Genomic DNA, 27,882 nt, shown 5'->3' with positions numbered 1-27,882 from the left:
AGTTCATAAGTACATATAAAGTAAGTGAATATTGACACACAATCTGCAGAAAATAGGATTATGCATCACAGTTTAATAAACTGAAAAGGTTTTATTTAAGAATCACAGTGAGTTAAATATAAATGTGAGGTATTTCAGGATTTAAAGATACTGCTCAGTGAATAGCATATCTACAATATAATCGGTACATAATCCGGTAATACAAAATGCAGTAGATATATTCAAAAGTCCTGCTCTTAACAAATAATGAAGAGTAACCTTTCAAGTACATATAGCCAAACAAGTACTGAAACAATCAAACATTTGGACAACAGTAATGATCAAGACTTTCTAAACAGATTTTTTGCAGGTCTGTGCAATGTAAACAGCCACTTGGTGAGTCTTATCCTAAAATATTATCACAAATGCCATCATTGGTGACTTGCATTTTATAAAAAATTTGGATAAGCATAAAAAAATGCAACATTGGCAAAATATATACATTTATCAGTCTGCCATGTTTACCGTTACAAATTCATTTACATAGACACATCTCCCTACTAGAGAGTCAAAAACTGGAGTCAAAATAAATTCAAATGCTAGTATTAACATCACATAGTCTGAAAAGCAGTTTTATATACATATATATGTATGTATGTTTCATACAAATGTATGATTTGACTTCAATTTTAGAAAAAAAAAATCCAAAATAGAAAAGAATACTGGAATTTAAACCACCTACAGGGTGATGCTGCATTAATAGGAGAAATACTGAGTAGTTCCTCAAACATTCTGCAAAGTGATGACTCCAATTTTGGAGAGGCATGGATTAAATTAGACAGAAGAAGCATTCTCCTCTGTCTGACACAGCAGAAGATGCAGGAACTACTTAATAGCTCAATGCTCCCAGTTATTACTGCCAGGTTTCTAGGAGCATCTTTTCAATCGGGCCAGCAACAGTAACCCTTACCACAACGGCTTGAAAACTGAAGCTAGTGGCTCTAGTTTTCCCTTAGCCTTTGCTGTAAACGGGTTGCACCATGGGAGTCCTCCCATGTTTGTTAAGAGAACCAGTAAAGACAAAGATCATTGGGAAGATCTTCAAAGTGAGGAGAGAAAATCTTTCAAGCCCCCTTTCTTGCTGCTTTCACCCTCCTGCCGCGTGAGAATCTTGCTGAGACGCTGGACAACCCAGTTTTTCGATTTAGAAGACTTGGAGGAAGTTGAGCTTGACCCTGAAACATTGGAAGAGATGGAGGACCTGGAAGGAGGGGAGACAGAAAGAGGATTTCAGTAACAGTAAACTGAGATTTCGTTGCTTAACAGGAATGAATAAAAAGTATGCTGTAAAAAAAAAAAAAGATGTAGCTCAATTTCACTTCGTACTGAATAAATAGAAACTTAATCATTCAAATAGCTGCAGGCCTGATGCATCATCCCCTTGGACGTCTGTGGCATCTACCTAATTTAGCCAAACTACGTCATGTCTTAAAAATTTGGCCCTGGAGATATTAATAACACCACGCGCAGATAACTTACCTGGGTGTATTAGCAGGTGTCTTGTCTTTACCAGGAGTCTTGGGGGTTGTCATGTTGCTTCTGTTGCTAGATTGAGGGGTCTTGTGTTTGCCAGCACTCCCTGGTGGGGTATGGGTTTTAGCGAAGGAGGCTATAAATTCCCTGTTCATCCCTTTGTGTCTGGATGTCTTGCTGCAGGCATGGCAGGTGGCCATCTGAGACAATGAGAGGGAAGGACATCAATTAATGCAGCATCTGCATACATATGGAGGTTTACAGTTGAATGCATATATGAATATATAAAATTCCCCTGAATAAACTACTCTTGTCTAAGATCAATCAATAATATAACTGATGTGAACCAAAGAGAAGAGGGAGAGGCTTTCTTATTTATGGGAATTTCTTAAACTCAGTATCATCACGTCTGCTCGACTTTATCAAGGACATAGAAAAGTTTGTTGCCACTTAGTCTGGTCTTTGACTGCAGTGATAAATTCCACTCAGGGACAGAGAGCAGGACTAGCAGAGGCTGCATCAGGGCGGTGCTTTGTTATGAGTACTGTACCAGCCCAAAACCTTCACACATCTCCCACATCTACCATCTGACAAATAGTTTACAATGCACTCATGGAAAGAAATTCATGTCGGGACAGTTGAGGCCGTAAATAATTTTACCTTTGACTAATGCAGATATGAAAATAGCTGAACTGGCATGAGAAGGCAATTTGGAGCTGCTGTAGCACAGGTTCATCTATTCAGGGTGTAGATACCAGCATAAGTTGTTAGTTAAATTCTATAAATCTTCTCATTTTTGTCTTCTTTTCTTTATTTGTATAGTTGCTTTACACTTCACCTAAATCTATTCATGCCTGCACTTGATGTAACAAATTCAAAACAGTTTGCTGACACATATTACGCATGCAAGCAAAACACTGTCCTCCATGGCGAGCAGTGAAAACATGTAGACACTAGTGACTCACAAGGTGCAACTCTCAGTTTATGAGATCCTCATGATCCAGTTCATCACTGGACATCCAAGACTCCTGCCAACCACTTGTGTTCCAGGAACACAGCACAGTACAAGTAATTAGATTTTTGGTTAAAAACAACTGTGCATGCATGCGGTTATGTAAATGTTAATTAAATAACCTAACGAGGCACAATTTTTCAGTTTCATAATGCAAACGCTGTGGTAGAGCTTCAGCAGATAAAAAACATGACTAACAGCAAAGCTAAAAAAAAAAAAGAAACTTGTCAGAAAACTTTTACTTTCTGCTTATTGATCACAATGATGATGCAATCACCATAGCTGCACCAGTTAGAAAATTATAGACAATTACACGATAAATATGCTGGACGTCTAAGTAAGCGATAAACTATGGGGTTTCTTTTTGGCTGTATTAACGAAACTTCATCTAACTTATTTAACAGAAGTTTTCTTCCTTAAGAAAACCTTCTTCAGTTAAGAAAGTCAAGCAAAGAGCATTCAGTGCTAAGTGTTGATTGAACACCTTTCAAAATTCCTCCAGACCTTCAGTAACTTCAATCCATGAGTGACACAAGCTCTCCAGAGCTGCACAAGTTCAAAACTGGTTAGAAAAAGCCCCCACGGTGTAGGTCAGCAAATCTGAGCCACGTTGTGGACAGTACTGAGTGCTGATGAGATGGAAAACTCACCGATACGAAGGTAGCCATTTCAAATTCTGACAGGTGGCAAGTGCTGAAGAGTTGGGTTTCAGTGAAGCAGAACCAGTGAGTTCCTGACTTCCAACTTGACTGAGCAGAAAGTGTTTACCACATGAGCCTGCATGTCCAGCTTATAAAGACCAAACCCAGCTACCGGCCCACCCACCTTTGGACAGGGGTGTGGCTCAAAGGAGGACTGACCAATGCTCTGTAAAAGGGTAGTCCACATAAACATGAACACATGAAACTAATGAAGACTTTATGATACATGACATTATGATTATGCCTGTCTACAGGCAGTAGAAAACATTTTTATTTCAAGAGGTTTGCTTAATATCTTTCTTAAGTTTAACTGATTCAAAACTTGTGGAGTTGGGAGCTTAGGTTAGATGTATAGCTCATTAATCACAAAAATAACATTTGGTTTGAATATGAGATCAATACCAACAATCTGTAAATTATTAACTCACACAGAAGCAAGATCACTACATCAGTAGACTAACCTCCAATGTGACAGAAAACATATAAAAAAACAACAACTCATTATCAGACTTATCCCTCCTAAATTAACTAGTATTTATCAAGCTTGAATGGATAAAAATCACAACCACTTTATTAAAAAGAGCCACATCAAGGCTTATATGCTGATGATGTAGATAAAGCTGCAAGAATATTTTTCTGTTCAACAAGGGTGAAATTAGCTGGTGATTACAAACTTATTTATGGACAGTAACTGCAGGGTAATCAATCATAAAGAACTGCAGCAAAACTACAAATACACAAACAATGTATGGCATCACTTTCAGGCTACAGAGTTATTTTAGAGAAAGTTATAAAGTTGTGGCATATACACTGATGAGTGGCACTCCACTGAGGGATCTGGCTTTGTGTGGACAGGAGGAAGGATTTGTCCTGCTGTTCAGCCTTCAAATCAAACATTAAGGATTTGTGACGCATTCCATCTAAAACAATACTTGGACTTCACAAACAAATGAAAATGAAATTAGATGTTTTCAGGATTGTGCTAACTGACAATGTAAAAGACAATTAATGAGAATATACATTTGCTAACATAAAAAATCAAAGACGTGTACACACACACACACACAACTATAACATCCCTCCTCTGTCAAGTGTGCTGTGCACTGGATAATGCAAGAAGACAGCCATGCATCATTCATCGTACCTTCCATCCATCTCAACATATTTGAAAGTGATTTGATGAGCAGTTTTATCATATAACACACTGCATTTTCTTTATTTAGAACCTTCCCATCACTTGCTCCAGTCTTCCAGCTAAAACAAACCAACTTCTTCCCGCAGATCATTACAGCTTCATCTGATTACCCCTGACCAGGAAACTGGAGGTAACACATGAAGAAAGAAAAACAAATCTTTTATTACAAATACTGTAGGCTCCATTGTAACTCTTACTGTAAACTATCTGAGTTGTGGAGATTTAGGTGACCACCTAGATTTTACTGGTTTGAACCCAATGACTATCGAATGCTTGCCAAGGAGTTGGGTGCAACGCACCAGAGCACAGATGGATGTTTACAGCTAGAATGACCTCATACTGTCCTCTAGTTACCACAACTGGCCCCACATGCATCAGGTGGCCCAAATTAAAGCACAGACATGACCAATGAAGAAATTAAACCTTTACCTAATAATGTACACAACAGACAAGCTCATCAAACAACAACAATATCAAAAGTGTGAAGAAAGTTATGCCATCCTTTTTGCTATGGACGGCAAGAAATCGTAATAACCTGAAATCCAATCCCAAACCATCACGTGTACCCGCTTAATTTACTCTAATCCTTTGACATCTTTGGAGCGGCATATGTGAGTCACTGTCATGGAGATTTGATTTGTCATCTTAGGATCCTGGCAGAAAACAAACCTGCATGATGGCCAATCAAGCATATGGCAAAGGTGAAATGTCAGAGCTTTAGGGTAGCAAGAGGACAAGCAATCATATACACAGCTGGAAGAATATTAAGGACAACTGTTGGATCTTTTTTTTCCCCCCAGAGAGCTGAAAATCTAGGTTAAACATGTGAGAAAAATAAATATATATATATATGTGTGATTTTAATACTCAGAGGGAATCCATTACCACCTGTGTACTCTCACACCAGGTTGGCTCTGACCCTTCAAAACAACTAATGGAGACTTCTGCTGTCCTTCTAATCTGATGTGCACGTTTGCGTTTGTTTTAACACGAAACGTGAGCCAACACTGATGACAACAGTGACAGATGCGCTTCACCTTGATCCTATGCACATATATCTCCACTGTTTAGCTTTGGCAATCACGCATGGTTCAGGAGTGTCAGTAACTGTGTTGGAAGCTATAAATCATAATAATAGCATGTGGTTATTAAGATGTATGTCACTGGCAGCTGCTATCTAAAAATGCTTTGCACTATTAAGAAGACAAAACAAACTAATCTATCAAGTCTCATGATGCCTGCATATTAGAATACACCCAGTATTAGTTCTCATGAATGCATGGGCTTTATAGAGCTGGCTTTCACTTTGCAAAGGCCTGAAGACCGTCATAAATCGGACTACTCTTGATGAGAATGTGCGTTTTTATTTTAGATGACTGAAACAGTTTTTGTCAACAAGATTGAGATGCAAAATCTTTGTGAAGCCTTTTCGTTATAAATGTTTTCCAACATGTCATTTCTGAAGCATGAGATTATTCATATTGTGATTTAAATAAAAAGCTGAAAAGACAAACATACAGACATACAAACACACACAGACCTACATAAATCAATTCTGCAGATGGATTCCATCTATATTTAGCCCCGGCTCCATAAATACCTCCCTTCCTGTCTTTCTCTCTGCTTCCAGAGGTCAGCTTAGGTTGATTAATTTGAACATTGTAGCACGGTACACACATGAGGAGGATCAGAATAACAAAATGAGAGACAGAATTATACGCCAACACAGACAATAGGTCTTAAAATGTTTATAAGCGTAAATGTTGACAGAACAAATATCTGAAACTGCTGTGTTTGTGAAAGTCATTGGAGGACACATCAATATAACACAATGAACTTGAAAGCAGAAGAGCAGCTGAAGGATCGATACGGTGCCAGCAATGTTAGCTTTCCACTAACCAAGTCTGTTTGCTGTGACTGGGTGAAAGCGGCCGCTTTGTTACACCGTTTGTAGGCAGCGGCCTGCAGAGAAGCCCAATCTGAATGCAAAGCTGCTGTACGATGCAGTTTAAAAAGGAATGTCAGATTCACTTTCCTCTTTATTTATGTCTTGATTGGTAATGATAAAGTTAATATTTTATCATGCATCACATATGCAGATCTGCCTCAAAACAAACAGAAAAAATATGAAGGTTTTAACAGATTTACTCACTCAGCGTGAGTGTGAAATTGCAGGTTGACTGAATAGGTGAAAGAAACATATGTTTATATTAAATTTACCAGTTTTCTTATGTGCATCTGGAGCCCATGCTTTTCTATATTCTTATGTTGCTTCTCCCTCATAGGAAATAAACACACAGCCATACAATAATATGTGAAAACAAATGCCTCCCAAAATCCCACATATATTACCTGCTTAAAATCAGTGACAACATATGTTTGGGCTGAAGTACACAATACAAACCACAATGCTCTGCAGGCTAGAACATCTATCATTTGTGCACTTTAACATTTAAGAAGCTTCAACTGACTAAAATAAGAGCAAATAAAAAAAGAGAATTTAATCAGGAGAGACTAAACAAATCTGACACATTTTCCTTAGTACAGCACACATACATGCATCTACTCGTTTCCAAATCATATTTGACCAAAGGGCACACCTGAAAGGCCCAGCTGTGTTTCTGGGTGCAGCTGTGCAGACTGCAGAGAAATGAACAAAACAGCTTGGAGACAGATCTTAAATTAGAAACTCCTGATTGTTATAAGAGCTGTCCAATGGGGCATGTGTGGCATAATGGGAGATATGCATTGAATGCCATTAATGTGCATACGTGCAGATGGATTCAGTTTCAGAAATGCAAATGCTGGTGAGTCAGAGGATCCACGGGCTGACTGAGTCTTTTTAACTTTGATAGCAAATCACTTATAGTTACCCAGCAAAAGGATTTGATGTAGCATTAGGTTCCCTTTGCAGGATTTGTTCCTTTAAAAGAAGTAGTCTGTGTTTTAAAACAGTGTTAACGTCTATAACACTGTATTTTGCTTGCTTGCGTGTATGATGAGCCCTTTAAAGTTCCCCTGAAGGATGTCAGTTCAGCTGCTGCTATTACTATATACATGCACATTAACATGCTTAAATTGCTTTACTTAAATCCCAACACATGTTACAGTTATGTTTTCCAATTGAGTCTCCTCTCTTAGCATCTAGCCTCTCTTGTTGCCAACACATCCTGTCACGTAATGCCATCCCTCACATTCAGGAAGCTTTTTCTGTTCCCTGAGATCAACTGGCTCAAAGATTTTCCAACCACTTCGCCATTCTCCTAGATGCCTTTTATTCAGAAAATGTGGCAAAAGTAGTTTGCTAATTTCCTCAAGTATTACCAATGTAAAAAAAAAAAAAAATAGTCAAAAAGAGAAATAAAGAAAGAAAATGCAAATAAAAAAGGCCCAAAGCACCGTGCAAAAACTTTGGCTTCCAAAGACGTAAGTGCTCTCAGATCATTTTTACCAAGGTGTAAGATTTTAATTAACTTGTTCGGCCACTGGCTTGTTACAATTATCATTAGGAAAACCCAAATAATAATGGCAAAACACTCTCTGGACATTTACTTTATTTTTTTTATGTCATTTCTTTTTTTAATTTGTGGTCTAAAACATCTGACAAATCTGCTCATGTTTGCTAGAAACATGATAAAAACCTCTTAATTATAGAAGATTTTGTACAGGATTCTCCAGACTCAAGAGAAGTGGTATACTGTTGCACAGTCTCATCTACAATAACGTGGAATTTTTTGTGTCCTCATTACAAATATATATATTTAAAGTCTGAAAAAAAAAAAAATATGGTGGACTAGTAAAGTTTTCTAAAATTAATAAAAGAAGGAATTTTTCATGAAATTAACATGTCTTCAACTGTTAAGCAAAGGAGAGGATCGATCATGATTTGTGCTAGTAAGTAAGATAAGGAGAATTTCATTGGTGGAGAGCAAAATTGATATATTTACATGCAATTCTGAGGGAGAAAAACTCAAGGTAAAAGACCTGGATGGCTAAAATTGGTATTTTTACAAACTGTGATACTTCTTACTAGTGTCTCCTTAAGAACTAACCAGACTTTTTTCTTTCATTATTTTGATAGATGAAAATATCATGTAAAAATAAATCTAGTTTAAAAATTAAAGTCATCTTTAATTTGCCACCTGCCACTGTACCTGTCAAAAAGTAACCAAAAAAAGAATAATCAGTACATGGAAATGCTAAGCAGACATAAATTACCCAGAACAACATGAAATTATAGGTCCAAAGAAATAACTGAACTGAATGTGTCTCTGTTGTGACAAACAACTCTGCTGGGAAGTATAAATCTGTTCTCATGCAGGAAGAAGGGAAGAATGAAGGAGGAGAATATGTTCTTCATCTCGCTCCATTTAGGGTCTCTGTCTCTTGTGGGGCTGCAGTCCAAGTTATTTCCATATCCACTGCTAGATAACCTGCCCAGCGTGCATAAACACATCTGATTTATAATACCTCTAAGATACAGCTCCACAGAACTGAGGAAAACCTGTGATGTACTGGCATCCATCCCAAGGGCAGCACGTACACACTTCCCAAAGGAAAAGCAATATGGTGTGAAATGAAGGGGATTTACAGCCTCAAGTATACATACTCCAAACAGCTCATATGTCTGTAAATGCTGATGGTGTGATGGTGTATGCTGCAGTCGCAAATTCTTTTCATTTTTTTTCATTACATAAATTTATTGTAAATACCCATGTAAATACAGTGCAGGATGTACAATATTTGAAAGATGCAGTATTTCACTGAGAATAACTGGAAAAGCTTTATTTATGCAATTTGGCTTGTAGAAGTTACTTAAACCCAAATACTGTAAAAGAATATTGAAGAAAAAAAGGAAAAAAAAAACATTATTGCTACTACTGAAGCTAATCAAAAAAGACCACAACACCGTCTTTTATAACAAGTTCCCAGCAATGTTTTGACACTTACAGCAATCACAAAAAAAGGGGTCACCAGGGTCTGCAAATACTCAAACTTTGTTTGAAATCAACGTCTCTCACAGGCTGCAGAGAAAATCGCTTCTGTTCGATCTGGTTAAACTCCGTGAGATGTTTGTGGAAGTCTATTGTGGAAGAAACTCAGTATTTTTCTGAGGACATCAACAAGGGAGCTGTTGCTGATGGACACCAAGGTAAAAACACGACAACAAAATAAATAATTAAAATGAAATTATTCCATTTACAAGATGTTCAAAAGGGAAGCCACTTTTAAGCAGAGTTGAGCAAGTTATAGTAACTAGTTACTACTACCATAAAGTGACGGAGTTAGCGAGTTACAGCATAACAAACGTAACTTGTTACAGCGGGAAATTATTGTTACTTTTTTTACTTTTTCTTTCCTTTCTTTAATGCTCAATTACAGTATGTCACTTTTAATGGAACCTTAAATTTAACTTCATGTTCAATCATTTAGAATAAAACAAAATATTAGATATGATTGATGGAATAAAAATAAATAGACTCCTGCTTTGTTAGCAGAGAAGTGCTAACGAGATTAAAATTGCTTAAAACTAACACAGAGAAACATTTTGGTAGTGGGTATAATGTACATTTCACATAATGTTTTTTTCCTTTTATCTATTTACTATTTAAAAGTAATGTTTTGGTTTCAAAATGCTTCCTTTTTTTCTGGGCTCACCACTGTGTTTTGTGTATCTTGGTCATTTGGGAGTGTGACAAAATATGGTTTAAGCAAAATAAAGTTAATGTTTTGGAGTAAGCAATTTCCAACATCCCAGAGATCGATGCAAAATGACGATTTTCCTGTAAAAACAATAAAAAAATAAATAAAAATAAACAAGACCTAAACTTAACATTTTTGAATATCTACTGAAGGAAAAAAAAATCATATTAATGAAGACAGATAATTCTGGAAGCTTCACAATGCTTCTATCTTTAGCGATTACACCGGGGGAATCTGTTTTCAGTGTCAGGCTTAGTCTTTCTTCCTGCCATGGTTGCTACGCTCTGTTTATTAGCATGCTACCAGGGAGCTAAAGAAAGGGGGGCATTCTAAATTCCTCCTCTTAACTTCACCGCCCAACCAATCACCTCCCTATGGCCCACGACTGAGCACTGGTGGATGAAAGCTCACGTACACTTACATGTACATAGCTTGAGTTGCTTCCTCCTGATCCTCCAAAACATGACAGGCAAGTGACCATGAAAACAAAGAGCAAAAATACCTCGGGGGACATTCTTGGACTATCAGCTTACCAAAAAGTCACGTGATGAGTAATCATGAACATTCTCTATTTTGATGCCTCTTGACACAAGTAAGTGGATGCACAGTCACTGCTGAGTGTTGCTGAATGAAGCTTTGAGTGTACAAACCACAACATAGTAATGTTTGACCGAAGGCAATGGGGCTATAGTTCAACAGGGAACATTAACCATCACCACTAAACCCTGGTACACCCGATTTTTTTAATCTTATGAGATTTTTTATCTGGTCGAGACCTCACACCTGAAGATAAAAAAAATCTGTTTTGATCGTATTGTTTGTGGTGTGCTCCGAAAATGTAATCACAGAACAACACATACATAAAGATGCTGTCCCGCAACTCATCTATAATCTAGTCCTCTGAGCCGGACATCTCACGTCACCTAACGTCATCTAATAATGTAGAAGAAGAACCATAGCAACAACTGGCAAAAAATGAAGAAGAGGAAACATAGTAACAACCGGAAAACACAACACACAGTATGGAAGAGGATATATAGGACGAGGGAATGATGGTGGTCTTGGGACTATTGTTAACAGAAAAAGCCAGAACTTAAAAAAATAACAGACTGGAGACGGCATGAACACAGACTTTATTTACTTCCTTGTTCCCCAGCCAGCTCGCTCTCTGATTGGCTAAAATCTGTTCCACGTCACCATCCACGCAGTCAGAATGCACGAGTCATCGGCGTTTCTCAGAAATCGGCTCTGAAATATTAAACATGTTTAATATTCCCGATTGTCGGCTACGACCCAATTTGGAGCGGATTATCGGGACAAATCAGCTCGTAACACACCCCAGACCAAATGATAATTGGACAGGGAAATCTCACGATGATCGGGCGTTTGCCGTCCGATGGCGGGAAGAGGCAAAATCGGGACAAAAACAGCCCAAAACCTCGGACTGAGGAGGAGCAGTATGGTTTTCGTCCCGGTCGTGGAACAGTGGACCAGCTCTACACCCTCTTCAGGGTCTTTGAGGGGGCATGGGAGTTTGCTCAACCAATCTACATGTGCTTTGTGGACTTGGAGAAGGCATTCGACCGTGTCCCCCGGGGACTCCTGTGGGGGGTACTCCGAGAGTATGGAGTGCCGGACTCGCTTGTACGAGCTGTCCGGTCCCTGTACGACCAGTGTCAGAGCTTGGTCTGCATTGCCGGCAGTAAATCAGAATTGTTTCTAGTGTGGGTTGGACTCCGCCAAGGCTGCCCTTTGTCACCGATTCTGTTCATAACCTTTATGGACAGAATTTCTAGGCGCAGCCGAGGTGTTGAGGGGATCCGGTTCGGTGGCCTTAGGATTGGGTCTCTGCTCTTTGCTGATGATGTGGTTCTGTTGGCTTCATCGGGCCGTGATCTTCAGCTCTCACTGGAGCGATTCGCAGCCGAGTGTGAAACGGCTGGGATGAGAATCAGCACCTCCAAATCTGAGACCATGGTCCTTAGCCGGAAAAGGGTTGAGTGCTTTCTCTGGGTCTGCAATAGGGTCCTGCCCCAAGTGGAGGAGTTTACGTATCTCGGGGTCTTGTTCACGAGTGAGGAAAGGATGGAGCGGGAGATCGACAGGCGGATCGGTACGGCGTCTGCAGTGATGCGGATTCTGCATCGGTCTGTCGTGGTGAAGAGGGAGCTTAGCCAAAAGGCAAAGCTCTCAATTTACTGGTCGATCTACGTTCCTACCCTCACCTATGGTCATGAGCTGTGGGTAGTGACCGAAAGAACAAGATTGCGAGTACAAGCGGCAGAAATGAGTTTTCTGTGCAGGGTGGCCGGGCTCTCCCTTAGAGATAGGGTGAGAAGCTCGGTGATCCGGGAGGGGCTAAGAGTAGAGCTGCTGCTCCTCCACATTGAGAGAAGCCAGATGAGGTGGCTTGGGCATCTGGTTAGGATGCCTCCTGGACGCCTCCCCAGTGAGTTGTTCCGGGCACGTCCCACCGGAAAGAGGCCCTGGGGAAGACCCAGGACACGCTGGATGGACTACATCTCTCGGCTGGCCTGGGAATGCCTCGGGATCCCTCCGGATGAGCTGGTGAATGTAGCCGGGGGGAGGAAAGTCTGGGTTTCCCTGCTTAGACAGCTGCCCCCGCGACCCGACTCTGGATAAGCGGCAGAAAATGGATGGATAGATGGATCTGCTGTATCTCCTTGTTGCTAATTTTTTCATTGCTTCTCCCCGCTTATCTCCATCTTTTTACCTCACAGTAAACACACATATTTTAAAGACTGACTTCAAAATCCTTTGTGTGGTAAACACTTGCACACGAATTGAACCCCACCACATACTAATGCGGCAGCAGCATTTCCACTAAAGCTGCATTAGGTTCATGTCAGATCACAGGGGCTCCTGCTTCTCTGCAATCACCACTCACTGATGCAGAGGTAATGACCCTATGGTCATATGATCCATCACCAGTGTCCTCATTTCAATGAGTTTGTCAGTAGAGTGGGTGGGTGATGGCCATAATCTGCTTTCCATTTTGTCACAACATCCATAATGAGTACAGACAAAAAGGAGCACTTCAACGATGTATGGAGCTACAGGATCTAACTGTGTCAGTGCTAAAAAACACTGTTCATTACATTAGTTCTATTACAGTCCAGCCTAATGGGTCTAACATAAAGGTGAAAGTAATGACTGGGGCACCACAACTAAAGCAAACACTTCCTGTGAAATGAACAGATGATTTTGCCAACTTAACTAACAAAACAGACGATAGTAGCATTTAAAGAGAAAATGAAAGGCTTGTTAAGATATGGTTAGTATAAATGTGATTTTTTTTCCATATCAGTGATGGGAAATTCTCTTATCCTGCCTCTTCATTAGATTCATACACACAGTTTTCAGACCAAATACTGACCTAATTTCTTTTCCTTCATCAATCTACAAACATTTCTCCAAGCACGGTGTGTTGACCTCTGTCTTTCTTCTTATTGGAATGTATGCTTTTATGCCTTTTAATACACTGGAAAGCAGTAAAACCCATAACTAAGTCTGTGGGATTTGGTGTTTTGTCTTCTCACCAGTTTTGAGGAGGAATTCTGGAAGCGAAGCAGCAGGCGTGTTTGCACCAGACTCAGCCGTTTTCCTCTGGCCTTCCTGAGCAGGATGCTCTGCACCCGTGCTGATGGACGTGGTTTGGGCCACAGCCGTATCCGATGATTGTCAGGCTTCAGCCACTGGTAACAGTACGGGCACACAGAGGTGCTTTGCAAGAGTGTTTTATTCTGTTGTGCTGCAAAGAGAAGTGAGGCAGATTATTTCAAATCCTCAGTGTTACAATTTGCAGGAAGACTCTGGTAAATCTAAACTCATGATAAAAACAGCCTAAATTTCTTTAGGGTACAGAATACAAATCACATTTTAATAAAACAATCATTCCCAAAACAAAAATTCAGTTTATTCTTTTAGTATCTACACTTCAAAAGCTAAATTTGCAATTTTGGGGGAAAAAAAAATTGTCCTCAAAATCAGACTCTGAGCAAACTTTATGTAACTCCCTTAGAAAACATTCCCCTTTTTTTTTTAGCTGAAAGGCATGAGGAGCCATGCTTAAATACACCCCTGTCTACTGATGTGGTTTTGGCTCCCACAGTGTTTGATTCCACCACAGAGGCTGCTACAGACAGCTGTTGACTGCGTGTCTTTGGCTGAGGATTTAGTGAATTTTATCAACCTTGACAAGCTGGTGACAAGGTCCTACTCACAACTGCAGTCTGTGTATGTGCTTATTGTACATTGGGGCACTGCTGATGAAAAATGCAATTAAATCAGACAAGAATTTTTAATGAAAGTATACAAAGGTCTCTCAACTTACCATTATCCTTAAGAAGGAATAGCTGCCTATAGAAGAGAAAGAAATCATATCAGACATATGTAGCATTTTTAAGTGGGTTTAATGGTTAAAGACAAGAAACAAAAATATATAAATGAATAACATTTATCTTGAACAGATAATGTTTAAAAAACTTGTGCAACAACTTGATTACTATTGTGTTAATATAATAAAGAGGTAAAGTGACAAATAATATATGTTATTGCATAAAATAATTATTTGCACTGAATACATTTGTAAGAACAGCAAACCCATTGCATGATGGAAAAATCAATTTATGGGGAAAAAAAGAAAAGAGATTGTCACTAACATCTATTCCAATTATGTCCAGCGGAAAACATGCAACCGGAAAAGCAAAGGGGTCTCTCCCAAAACAATATAGGGCAAATCAAACTATTTATGGCTTCACCTTCCCACAGGACTGCTTCCACTTTTAGAACTCTCAATGAGGTATTTGCACAAACATTTTAAGCAAAACACCGCTAAGCCTCGCTAAAATTAGCTCTAGGCTTAAGTCGATGAGGGCACATTTATGTCCTGCTGTCTGCCTGCACGTGCAGTGGGGACAGGCGGGAATGGGAATGGCTGCTTATGGAGTGGAGGCGGGTGTGGGGTCAACTTTAATCTGAAGATGACCCGCAGACAGCTGCTGCAGCTCCTGGCAGCAGCAGTTTGCTAACATTCTCAACCATGCCATATGTGAGATGGTGCATAATACAGCTGGATGCAGCGGGATGCATTTCAGGGTGCAGAAAGATTTGTAAGATATATGCCAGTGGTCACTGATCCTCCTCCAATTTAATAATCAGTGACTGGATTAAAACTGCCAGATTATTTAGAAGCCCTGTCAGGAAGTAATGGAAGTGAAGACAAGCTGTGGATCATCAGTGTGGTGGGATATGATGAGGCAAAAAACTGATGATGAATCAGTGACCTTGAAAAATTCCAGTTGTTTAGTTGCTCAGAAAGCTGTTAAAAACGTTCTTTAAAAGTGGGCAGGTTGTGACTTAATTTCTCATGGTGGTTTACCTTTCATAATATCATGCAATCAAAACAGCATTGAAAAGGGGATAAACTGACATAAATACATAGGACATGATGCGTAACTGTCTTACAAGGCTTCAGTTAAAAAAAAAATCCTGTTTTCCTCCTGCTCCTCTGATCAGCCAGCTCCCACCACAGACATATCCCACAGCACAAATCATATTAATATACTTGGCGTGCATGTCCTTTTAAGAGCATACTTAGCTGTTGATAAATGTGAAGATATAGGCCCTTAACATGAACTGCTGACAGCTGGGAGATGCAATCAGTAAGCTGTTGCAGACACAAGATGTGGAGGACAGTGAAATAATGAGCTGCCTACAATGTAAAAAATGTATTCATGTAATTAGAGACGGGAGTGCTACCTGGAAGCAAGGCAGAGAAAATGAAGATTTAACTGCTAACATAAATAAAGTATGCATTTGGCGAGAAAGGTTTACCAATGATCATATTTATACTAAAAGTCTCGGCAAAGGGAGTGAGGTGCATGAACGAATAAACGAATTTCTATAAAATATTACATATAATTTTATTTTCCATTTTCACTACATTAAAACTTTAGATGAACTTCAGTTCTGGTCACAACCCTTAAATTTACAAGTAGTTTTCAAATTATTTTAACCTTTTGTGCCATGTTTGGAATATTAGCCCATTTGTGGTTGTAGCCCTTTGTCAAAAACACAAAATATTAAATGTGTGTAAGTGTGAGCCTGTGTGTGTGTGTGTGTCAGTGAGAGTTCTGTATGAGGAGTGAGATTTAAAGGTTGTTTCACATGTTTGCATGTGTGGGCAGAACATGCATGAAAACCTTAAATTACTTGCAACTGATGGAATTTTACATGGAAAATTGATCAAAAAAAGTCAGAAAGCTGAAATTTGAGTCTTTAACAATGATTTAAAACACTAACGGAACTTATTTCTGCATAAAATGGCAACAACGGTGGCTGAGACCAAGAGCTTATTTACTTTTACCACAGAAAAATGTTACCTTTGTTAAGCTTTTGTTGAATTAATTAGTTAATAGTAGTACTTTTTCACATGACTGATTATTTTACTGATCAACTGAAACTGTATCAATCAGCAAGTATGATCATAATTGATCATGATCTCTGGTTCCAGTCTCTCAAATAAATGAATAAGTTATTTAATCACCACATCAGATTTGATTTCTCTTTAGAATAATAGTGCCTTAAATACCTTACGTTGTTTGACTTTGTCACATTAGAGTTAAAATGAAAATACTTCTGAAAAATGGTGTGATCACTTCTGACATTTCAGATTTAAAACAAGTATTAATCCATTTAGTAACAAAAACAATCTAATTTTCCAGTCAACTTGGCTTTCATCGCAATTTTCACCCAATACAAGCCTCCACCAATTAAACAGAGTTTCCATATGCTTTTCTAATATGAATTAATATGTTGCCTTATTTTTCCAGGAACAAGACTAAAAAGAATAAACGAATTGTGTGATCTGCGTAAAGAAAACAGAAAACCTTCCTGTGACATTTAAAGCTTTTCTAAAACACCATCACAACATCCACATTTTGGTTATGTGACCATGAAGTTGGTCTCTGGTTACTTACTGGAAAAAACTTCACTGGTCTGGCAACGTGAGCTCCAATAATACATCAGCTCACACACAAGGACAAAAACACACCCCACCCTCCACACAGACACCCACACAACAGAATAATTTCACAAAAGTCGTTTCTGATACAGCTTTGTTGAAACAGCATGCCGATAACACAACTGTAATCCTAACACAAAAATGCACACTAACAGTCATCATCAGCCTCACAGAAGGTGAAGCAGCAGCAGTAAGCAGCGACACCATCTCCAGTGTGTTGTGTTTGTGAATACTGACGTGAACACATGAAACAAACACTCCAGTGACGCATGGGCCACCGCTATAACTACGAAGGGGGAGATGGTGGAAACCCCCTAAACACTGAGAGGAAGTTGAGGTTTCTTAGGAAAAACTACTTGGATGGATATAGACAATATGTGTCTATATGTGTATTCCTTGGATGACAAGTTTCTGAAGTGTGTGAAGGCTTATCAATAATTTTGTATAATACGTACATATATTATCCCTCTGGCCAAAGCTCACTTGATAAGCATATCAAGCCAAGTGTAAATTTCATCTGTGGCTGACCGTTTTGTTTTCTCTGCCAGGCACGTTGGCATGAAAACAGTGAGGTTTTGCACACATTGGTCCAAATATTTGGATTTGCTGGACAGCTGGTCATCGTTAGATATGGTCAAAATGCTCTCTAATACCACAGGTCGTCATAGTCAGGGAATCTGGGGAACAGATCAGTGTATTAATGTAGCAGTCGGACACACATCCATAAAATAACTCCAGGTTAAGTTTTGATTTGTTTTTGTTTCCATCTATGGTTTTGCCCACAGATTTCCAGGCTCAGGTGAAAGTGAAAATAAGCCAAGGGGATATGGGGACATGGCTGGAACACAAAGATTCTGCACAAGCATGTATACGTTTACATACTTTAGATGTTTTAATGCCCCTCAGAAAGCAATTTAACAGCTTTCTGAAGGTCAGAGCCAACAAATACATATTTTAAGAACATCTGAAATAAATTCTAAATAATAAAAACAACAAACATACAAACAAAAGGAATCAAGAAGATAATTACCAAGAGACAGGACAGACTGTTTCAGTTTTGACAAAGAAAATATCAGTAGCTGCAGTTCAGAGAATAAAAGTTTCTGCAACTGACAGTTGACTCGGCATCAACTGCCTGCAGATGGCGCCAGATAGAAAGTAGGCAAAGCAACATTTCCAAAAAGAAACCATTCTTTCAACCCTCACCATAGGAAAAAGGGACTTTTGTGGGTAAAGTACCGCCTAATTTAACTGAGCCTGACTGAAAGTAGTTTCATGGAAATGTTTGGTTCATGTTCATTATGTAGTAAATACCTCAGAGGTGAATCAGTGGTGGTTTGGGATTGTGTTTTGCTGCAAACACTTGGCTTAATTTACTAAGTTAGTGAATATATAGGTGAAAATGTGCAGTACTCCAGCTTGTAGCATCTAGCTATAATTTAAGGACATTATTTGATATGTTCTGACTTAGTCATGCAGCTAGAAAATTATTTCAAACACACTTGTGTGGTTTGTTAGTTTGAGAAGAAAAAGAAGAGATTTATATAATTTGTTATGTCTCAGGCGCTTTAAGAAGCCAAGCTGAATCCCAAAGACATTGTTTGGGATGAGTTTGACTGAATGGTTCAATCCACATAGTTAACAATTACACAACTGCTCTGGAAGTGTTCTCGAAGACGTGACTGCAGCCAGGCACCATGAAAACCTCACTGACAGCTAAGCAGACGTAGCAGAGCTTTAATCAAAGCCAAAGGTGACTATTTTAATGAGTCAATGTAGACTTACATTGTTTTATTGAGAAACAGTGATGGTTTGGAATTTCCTGGAAGTATTGCACCAGGAAAACCTCCCTTAGAAAAGCTCTGCCGCAAAGTATAAAATTGTTAATGTGTATTCATACTATTTGATAAATACACTTTAATGTCACCTAAGGGAAATTTGTCTTGGAATCAAGTGCTGTTACAATAGCTGCCTTGATGTGTACACCTCAAAGAGCAAATGGTCTATATGGACATGCTAGTTGCTAACACTGAGTAGTGGTTTAGGAGATTTCTCACTGAGCAGCTTTGACCACGGTGTAGCATATGCTACAATATGCTGCAAGAAGCTGCTGTTTTTGTAAACACACACGAAGAAAGCAGTGAACTTGTACTGCTTTGTCAATTTTGAGATCCACTTAAACAACTTTTTGGTTTAATGGATGAAAATCAAGACAATTGACATCAGGAATGTAGTCGTGGGGACAGCTGGGATTTTAGGAAAACTGTGGTACTCTGCAGGCATCTTTTTTGGAACAATAAAAAGAAGACAAGAAAAGGGATGAGGTTTGTCAGACTATGCTTAGAGGCATTATCTCTGTAACATTGTTGTGTTTACTTTGTGTTGGTCTCATTTACATGGCTGATGGGCAGGTGCTACAACCTATCAGAAAACCCATTTTAATACATAACACTAAATGGTGATAAAGTTAAACTGAAACCATCAGTAACAATCCCTCACATAACAGACTTCTCTCATGAGCTGCCACAGGACTCACAAATGGCTCCTGTCCAGCTTCAATGAGTCGCCAGTGTAATGAAAACATACACAGATACGTTCCAATATGTCCACTCCACTGGAAAGACACAACCTTGTGTCTGGAACCACATATGGACAAAAACAGGGCCAAGGCCATGAGAGTTGGAATTTTGCCTTCATACCAAGAGTTTTAAACAATATACATTTACAATGGACCAATACAAGAGTCAACACGACTCTGTGTGGCAACATAACATTAATGAATAAAAGGTTTGAGCATAAAGTTGCATCCCTAAACCAATCAACATATCTGGAAAATGTTTTTCCAGATATGTTAGACCTGTGGTCACCGTCGTCACTGGTCGAGCTATTCCACCTAGCGTCAAGAAGCTGCAATTACAACAATAACGAACAAATAGTTAAGCTGCAGAAATAAATATTAATTTAATGGCGAATTAGAAGCAAAGTTTCTTACGAGAAGAACCGCGACAGCTCCGGGGACTTTTCTTGATACAGCAGGGACGCGTCAAACAGAAACTTGGCTGATCGTCGCTCCATTTTCAGGACCGTGATACTAGACGTGAAGGAGTGAAACTCTGTTGGAAAGCCGTATGAAAATGGATCTTAAAAATAAAGTTTAACGAGCACGTGAAATGGATTCTGACCCTCGAAAATGCGTCCGTGGGTACAAGTGGTTCTTCAAACGGAGGAAAAGTGTAGAAAAGCTACCAATTCAAGCTGTCGACGTACGTTCCAGTTATCCACGTTGGTCGCGATACTTTCACGTTGCACACGCTGCATTATGGGAGATTGAGTTTACTACATTCTCACAACTGAGTCAGCGAAACCTTAACTAAAACTATAATGTAAAGTAGGCAATAATAATAATAATAATAATAATAATGATTATTATTATTATTATTATTATTATTATATAAAGTGACTATATAAAAAGTTGCAGCTCCATAAACTGTTTTAAATCTGAACTAAGTTTTTTGTTTATAATCTGTAACCTATAACATATGTCACTCTAAATTTAAATATTTTGTATTTTCTCATGGTACTGAATGTGTGTTTGTGTCTGGGTGGGATGTGTGTTGGGAGTAGGACCATATATGGTAAATGTGACGTTTTTAATGTCCCCTGGCAGAGGACTGCGTGTAAATTAAAGCTAACACTGGTACAATGCATCAAATGGCAGCACATATGTTTAAATTGTACGCGATCCCTTATAAATATAAATAAAAAATAATAATCTAATCAAATGATATTTAAGTGACTTTAAAATACAAAGCTATCAACCCCTTCAAAACAAATTATATGCACCAGGAGTTTGTCAGGTTATTACCGTTGTCCTATTTGTCGTCAAGACACTCTAAGGCCAGAGAAAAATGAGTAGCCTTAAATTAATTCGTGATGTAGTGTGACAACCACAAATTAAATATTATTTCAGCAGTTTTCCAGCCCAACAGACAGACCTATCATTTGATGTCATCGTTCCTTGAATCTCATTGGACAAGCAGAATTACTGGCTTTAGACGCAAGTAGGATAGTCAGAATTTGGATCGTTATTGCAGTCTCCTGCGGACAGTACTAGGCTTTTTTTTTTAAATAAATAATATTATGATAAATTCTTTCTTTTGCTCCTAAATTAACCTTTGCCATCTGTCAAGGTCTTGAAGTGTGTAAAACTCTTGGATCCAGTGAAATTGTTGCAGCAGCAGCTGCAAGGGAATTCTGCGGAGAGAAAAGGAAGTGTGGTGTGAAATTGGATATTTTGGAGAAGCAGCAGGGAGGGAGAGCTTGTACCGCGCACCTATGGGTAGTCTTCACCGATGGCTGAAGAATCAACCCGTTCACAGAGACATGCCCGATGGAGCAAAGACGTAATAGGACAAGAGGGAAGTTACAAAGCGGTTTAGCTCGACACAAGTGGGATTTCATTCAACGCCAGCCACACTACAGCGCTTGCTCTAGCAATACCAATGTACAGAACTGATGATCGGACTGTTGCATTTTACGCACATCTTGGTATGCCATTCTGACCAAGGTAGGTTTCACGCCTTCAGATACTTACATTTTAATCAAAGGCGGAGCATTTTACGCAGTTGCATTGATTGTGGTCCAACCTGACTGACAAACAGAAATCTGAACACATCGTTCCTGTGATCATCTTCGCCATTATTTTTCTTTTAAACTTTGTTTTACAAAAGTAGAGGATGATATGTAATAAGGGCTTAGAATTATCTAGGAAGCTAAATGACAGGTTACAGTAAATATCCGACTCAGACAACGAGTTTGTGATTAAATATTTAAATCCAGAAAAATTTCATGAAGCCTGCCATTAAGATTATTTTCTATAATGATCATTATTAATGTTTTCCCATTACGAATTCTAATGACTGAAATTTGCTTTACAGGTTACAGTTTTTTTTGTGCTAAGCGCGTGCGTATGTGCGCGTGCGGTCGTATACGGACGGATGGAAAGACGGGGCTGCCACCAGACACTGAAGAGATATTAAATCACCGGACCATTCAGAGCTTACAGAAACTGATGGAGTAAGCTAAAGTGTGAAGGATTGCTCCCCACTTTTTTCCACCGGCAAATCTTCACTCTATCAGGCTCTGTCAGGCTGGCGCTTCTACACTAGATTGAAAATAGCCAAGCGGTGCGGCTCCGCGTAAAGTGTAGTCCTCGGATAAAGGGATTCTCCTCTCACTGCAGGGCTAAATTGACTTGCGAGTCCGGGAGTCAGACAGAGAAACACACAAAAACAGACAGTGAGGTTGATATGATGCTCAAAGTGTGGTTGCATCTTTACCATGTTTATTCTGGCATAAAGCCGAAATGACAGTGTTCCAGGGCAGTGATGGAAAAGGTAGGCATTTTGCTTTCTTCTTACCGACATTGTCGCTTTCATATAGTTGTGACGCAAAATGCCGCCTGAATGACTGGACTTGTGACATGCTTCTCTCATACTTTTCTCCCCTTACCTTTGCACCAATCATAATTTCAGTAAAATCATGCCTCAGATCTGCCACATTGATAAAGGAACTCTAAGGGATGCCTAAAAGTACTTTGGCATTTACTGTCACATTAGAATATTATAAACCCAGTAGACATCTTTACAACATTTCACTTGCACACTCATACTGTATTTAGGATCAGTAATAAAGGTGGTAACTGAGTGTTGTCCTCTGCTGACTCACAGAGGATGGCACCTGCAGGCCTGAAAGTATTAATGCACTTCTCATTGAACTGCGTAGGACCACACCTGTCTCCATTATGGCATGGTGAGACAAGTCTGGTGCCAACATGACTCTTTTTTCACCAACAGAGGACCTCAGGGAGCAGAGACATCCCAAAGTGTCCTGTCAGCATCTGCAGGGAAAAGCCAATCCCAGCAGCAGCCACAGAGCCAGCTATCACTTCTGAAACGCAACACTACCTCCAATAGTGCTGAGAACGCTCAAGAGAAAAGGCACAATGCTACGTGAGTGTATGTGTGTGTGTACTTAAATGCATGCGCATGTGAGTACACTCAGCGTCTTTGTGATGACTTTTCACACTCAGTCATGCAGCTATAACAGCTCAAGGGTCCCCTCTGGTCATTTCTCTCTTGCATGCTGATGTGAATCACAGATATTCATTAATCTGAGGTCATTCCCGTGCAGAACTCAGGCTTTTACATATCTTGAGCTGGAGCACTTTTGAGTTAAACAGTGTGTTTCCTGTAATGAGTGTAATTATGCACTTGAATTGATATTTGATGTGCTTAGGTCACTTAGTGTGTTATGTTTTATGCTGATGGTTTTTTGCATGCTGTTTTTTTGTGATTGCAGTTTTTATAATCCTGATCCGTTTTACTACTTTTAAAGCTTAATTTATGCCTTTTGTACACCTTATCAATATACACATTTATTGGTCCTGCATGTTTTTTTCAGAGCTCTCAGATATATAAGCGTTTTACTTTTTCACAGCATCCTTCAGAGACTGAGTTCCTCAAACATATCTGCCTTATGAGGCATTTACCACAATCCACTCAAATAGTCCAAAGCGAGGAGGAGAAGTACAAGGTCAGAGCTTTACTTAACATTAACAATTTTGTCTGTGTGCAGTCTGGAAATGGGACTCAATCTTTTTGGAAATTGTTACTTCAATGACACCAGCTCCCAAACTGTACCTCATTTACTATCAGCAGTTTGATGACTTTAGAGAGCTATTTGGCATAGCTACTCTATGAGAAAAATACAATTTCATATTCAACATTTGAAGTGATTACTCCCTCCATAGAGATTAGTTGCGGAGAGGGCTGAGTCACTTAAGTGTTACTGGAAGCTGTGCATCTAAAAGCCAGAAGAAGATTCTTTTATGCTATTTTCAACAAACCTTTCCATCACTGATGCTATGCTTCTTCCCAGAGAAACATGTGAAAACTCAAAAGGAGGTTATCTACTTATTTGGCCTTGTTATATATATGCCTTACAGCAAAATCACTCATTGAAGTCCATTTTAAGCAACAAGAGCATGTGTATTTCTGCCTGAACACGGCAGAGTGAGCAAATGTAAGTGTGCGTATGCATGCCTGTGTACAGTGTATTTATATATTTCTATGCACTGGCTGGTGTGTGTGCAGTTGAGAGCCTGAGCTGCTGGTACAGGCCACTACATCCATGCATAATCTGCTTGAGGAAAACAAAGATGTTCTACAAACAGTGTTTGTTTGGATCAGGACGATCCCAGCATCCAGAACCATAGAGAACAGTGGGCCATTCACAGGGCACTGAGAGAGGGGACCAATCGGAGGGACCAACTAAGGTCTCTTAAAAAGATTGTGTATTCCCAGAGAATAACAAGAGGGAAAACAGTAAAGTCTTCTTTCAATATGCATTGAAAATTTGTGTAAGGTTAGTGTTCAAACATTCTCCACAAAATACTGAAACTATTTTTATATGTGAGCACTTTCATTGTTGCACATTGCAGAAAAGATTAGATTAGAAAATGCCACTGCTGTATTTGACACATTCCCAAATAAATGACCATGGATTTACTGATTTGTCTGGACTTTGTCCCGATTCAGTGGCTATCCAGGAGCAAACGTCAATAGCCGAGTGTCTGTCATTTATCATGGTGCTTGTTTATTTGTTAGCCCTCTGCAGCTTTGCCTAAAATAATTAACGGATGGACACAAAGCCTCACACCTGGTGTGAGAGCCAAAGAAGAATTTTCTTTTGCCTCTTAAGTAAAAAGCCCAGCCAGCTAAGTGATTGTTGTGAGGCAGTCCACAGGCTCACCACCCCAAGCATGCATACACATTTAATACATATTTGAATACACACAAATGATCTGTACCCATAGTTTAATGCTGTTATCAGACTTTGGTGTAATCACTGCCGTTTTTAAACTGGCATTTGTTAGAGCTTGTTTGATCTTATCTTAAGCAAGTTTGCACAAAAATTTTATGAATTAATGTAAAACCACAAACAGATTATGAGTGGGCACAAGGAGAATGTGAATGTGGAAATTGAGTATGCAACTTTTCCCTTGAACCGATTCATTATGTAGATTGAAATTATTGTGCAATTTGGTCTCTCTGGTCTGCCAGTACAAATTCTGTTGCGATATCACACAGTTATCAGAAGAGCCAGACCATTGTTAAAGCGGGCACAATGCACCATTGTTAGTTTTTCTTTTGTGTGAATGTTTGAATAGGATGGAATCCTCAGTGAAGGGATGCACAGCCTATATCCACTGCAGCCTCTGTGATCATTGCTGTCTTTATTAATAATTTGCTGGACTTATTATTGCTCAAAATCAATAGTTTAATTACAGCTTCCGTTAACGGCATGCTGTGTATGCAGCATTTTTGTCCAGAAAGGGCATTTCAGTAAAGCTGTTGTTGCACTAAGAAAGGCTGTCCATGTAATAATTTAAAGCTAGAGTTTGAGTGGCCTTTTTTCTCATCACAGCTAAGTTGCCTTAAGCAGTTTCAAGCAACATGCCATCCATTATTAGCCACTGTTTTAGTCACGTGTTCTATATGAAGGCACTTTGAGTTTGATTACAAAAGAAGCCAGTGTCTAGTAAAACCTAACCCAGTTGATGTTGAGGATCAGCTACTTCGGACAGCGTATTTTAAAAGACTAATCTCTGAGGATCAAAGGAGCTTCCTTCTTATCTTTTTTTATTACTTATAAAATGTTGAAAAAGTTCTATTTTCTAAATCTTACGTAAACCCTCAAATCAAAGTTCTGCATTGTACTTTTCCAAAATTGTGCTGTCTTTAGTCAGAATAGAATACAGGTTATAAGAAATGAATTTGCCCTTGGCTTTCAACCGCTTTCTTTTTTTCAAGCTTTGTCCTTCAGCTTCTTTCATCCGTCCTCTGAGTTCATATCCCTGTGGTCTCAAATCTAGGTTGGACCCATTTTCATACACTGAACTAGGCAAAGGAAAGATAGTCGTGTAATTGCCTAACTGTACTGCCGCACAAAGTCAGAAGTCGTTGAGGCTGATGCAAGCGTCTTTGAAAGAGCTAGAGATAGGAGAATAAAATGGACTGAAATTCATCACATCAGAAATTCTGATTTATTGTCAAAGAGAAAGGGTTGATTACTTCAGTCATTTTGCCCATTGATATTCCATTTGCAGATACGTGGACATGTCTATGAAGCCATGACATTTCCAGACCTTTGTTTGTGATACAACTGCTTAGAGTTCACTAAGCTTTGACCTTTTAATGCCTGTTACATTCAGACTTCCCAAGAGGGATGAGTAGAAAATGAGACAAAATAGACTTTGCGGTGCTTTTAGAATTGATTGTTTGCCTTCTAGCTCTTTGATGAAACAGCTTACCCATGAGACCGATACAAATGATAGACAAAGCTTTGCTTGCACACATTTCTTATTTTTCGCCCAAATTACTCCAACACACACACACACACACACACACACACACACACACACACACACACACACACACACACACACACACACACACACACACACACACACATACACACACACTCACACACACACACACACACACATATATAGTGTGCAATGCATAACTATGATAATGATTTAGTATACTCTCAATGAGACACTTCAGTTTCACCACAGGGCTTCTCCATACGGACACTTTGGACAGAGCTCTGTGGGCCCATGGCACTAGTAGTCATTAACCTTCTAGTGAAGCAATTTGGGCCAGAGGAGCTTTTTTTCCCCTAGATGTTAAGAAAGGTTGATATAAGATATAGCCAGGAATGCCAGAACCCTCTTCACAAGGGGAAAGGGGCCGTTTTCATAGGCTATTTGATGAATGTGGTGTCTGTAGGGGTGTGTCACACTTTTACCTCTCCTTTTCATGCTCTCACTCCCTCTCCATTTGTGTTATCCTACATTCAATTACTCCCGTTTATTTCCCCCCTTGGCTCTTCAATTTGGTTCTCTGGTCCCAAACACTTTCTCATTTTCTCACACCGAAGCTATTGTAACTGACTTTATCTGTCTCCTCCTCCCCTTCCCTCCCCACCCCTCCCCCCCAAAATTTCCTTCCTCTGTCTCCATGTCTTCCTCTTCACAGTGGATCAGCTGCTGCAGTCCAGGGCTGAAGGTGACTTGTTGGCTGGGCCAAAGGCTGCAACACAGGACATGGGTCCTTCCTCTCCTTCCCGCTCGTGTCTTGTGTTGCAGCCAGTGGAGCTGCCTGTCTCTCTCTCTCAGCCTCTCTGTCTACCCGGTGATGATGAACTGAGCTTCTGAAAATAGATGGATCCTATCACCTATGGTCCTGCCAGCTTTGCTCCAGACTTTACAGCTACAGTTTGTGCCAAATTGCTGTCATTTTATGTATTAAAAAAAGAAATGTATTTTCCTCTCACACAGTTTAAGAGCAATAAAGTACTTTTGATAAAATGTCACGTTTGTTGTATTTATATTGATAACAGTGAGAATGAAGTATGATTTGATCTGTTTATAATGGGACCTCCCCACGTCTCCCAAATTAAATCCAATATTTGTTTCAAGTCATGTCTCACTTAGCATATTTAGACACCATCTCCTTGATGATATTCATTCTATGACATCTAAACAAATATAGCTCCATCAGAGAGTCTTATTCTATTAAACCTAAATTTATGGTGTTTTCTTGCATTTATTATGAATGAGTGCATGGTTGAAGCACCTTAAGGCTGA

General features: G+C 39.3%; 1 protein-coding gene and 1 long non-coding RNA gene across 3 annotated transcripts; one reads left to right on the top strand and one right to left on the bottom strand.

Moving 5' to 3' along the window:
* Positions 1-69: 69 nt before the first annotated feature.
* c17h18orf21 (chromosome 17 C18orf21 homolog) lies at positions 70-20,459 on the bottom strand. The gene is made up of 6 exons (XM_041967325.1): positions 20,351-20,459; positions 20,161-20,259; positions 14,478-14,503; positions 13,684-13,895; positions 1,519-1,712; positions 70-1,240 (listed from the first exon to the last, which is right to left on the bottom strand). Exons 2-6 carry the CDS (start codon positions 20,241-20,243, stop codon positions 1,081-1,083), a joined length of 675 nt encoding a protein of 224 aa, XP_041823259.1. The 5' UTR covers positions 20,244-20,259; positions 20,351-20,459; the 3' UTR covers positions 70-1,080.
* Positions 20,460-21,250: 791 nt separating this feature from the next.
* On the top strand, positions 21,251-27,551 carry LOC121656663. 2 transcript variants are annotated; one of them, XR_006013439.1, is made up of 3 exons: positions 21,251-21,735; positions 22,106-23,179; positions 27,272-27,551. It is a non-coding gene; the product is annotated as an uncharacterized LOC121656663 (long non-coding RNA). The 2 variants fall into 2 exon arrangements; XR_006013438.1 differs by having other exon boundaries at positions 21,251-23,179.
* The last annotated feature ends 331 nt before the right edge of the window (positions 27,552-27,882 follow it).

The sequence above is a fragment of the Melanotaenia boesemani genome, chromosome 17, assembly GCF_017639745.1.
Source record: "Melanotaenia boesemani isolate fMelBoe1 chromosome 17, fMelBoe1.pri, whole genome shotgun sequence".
Lineage (NCBI taxonomy): Eukaryota > Metazoa > Chordata > Actinopteri > Atheriniformes > Melanotaeniidae > Melanotaenia > Melanotaenia boesemani.
This window is presented reverse-complemented; position numbering and strand designations above follow the sequence as displayed.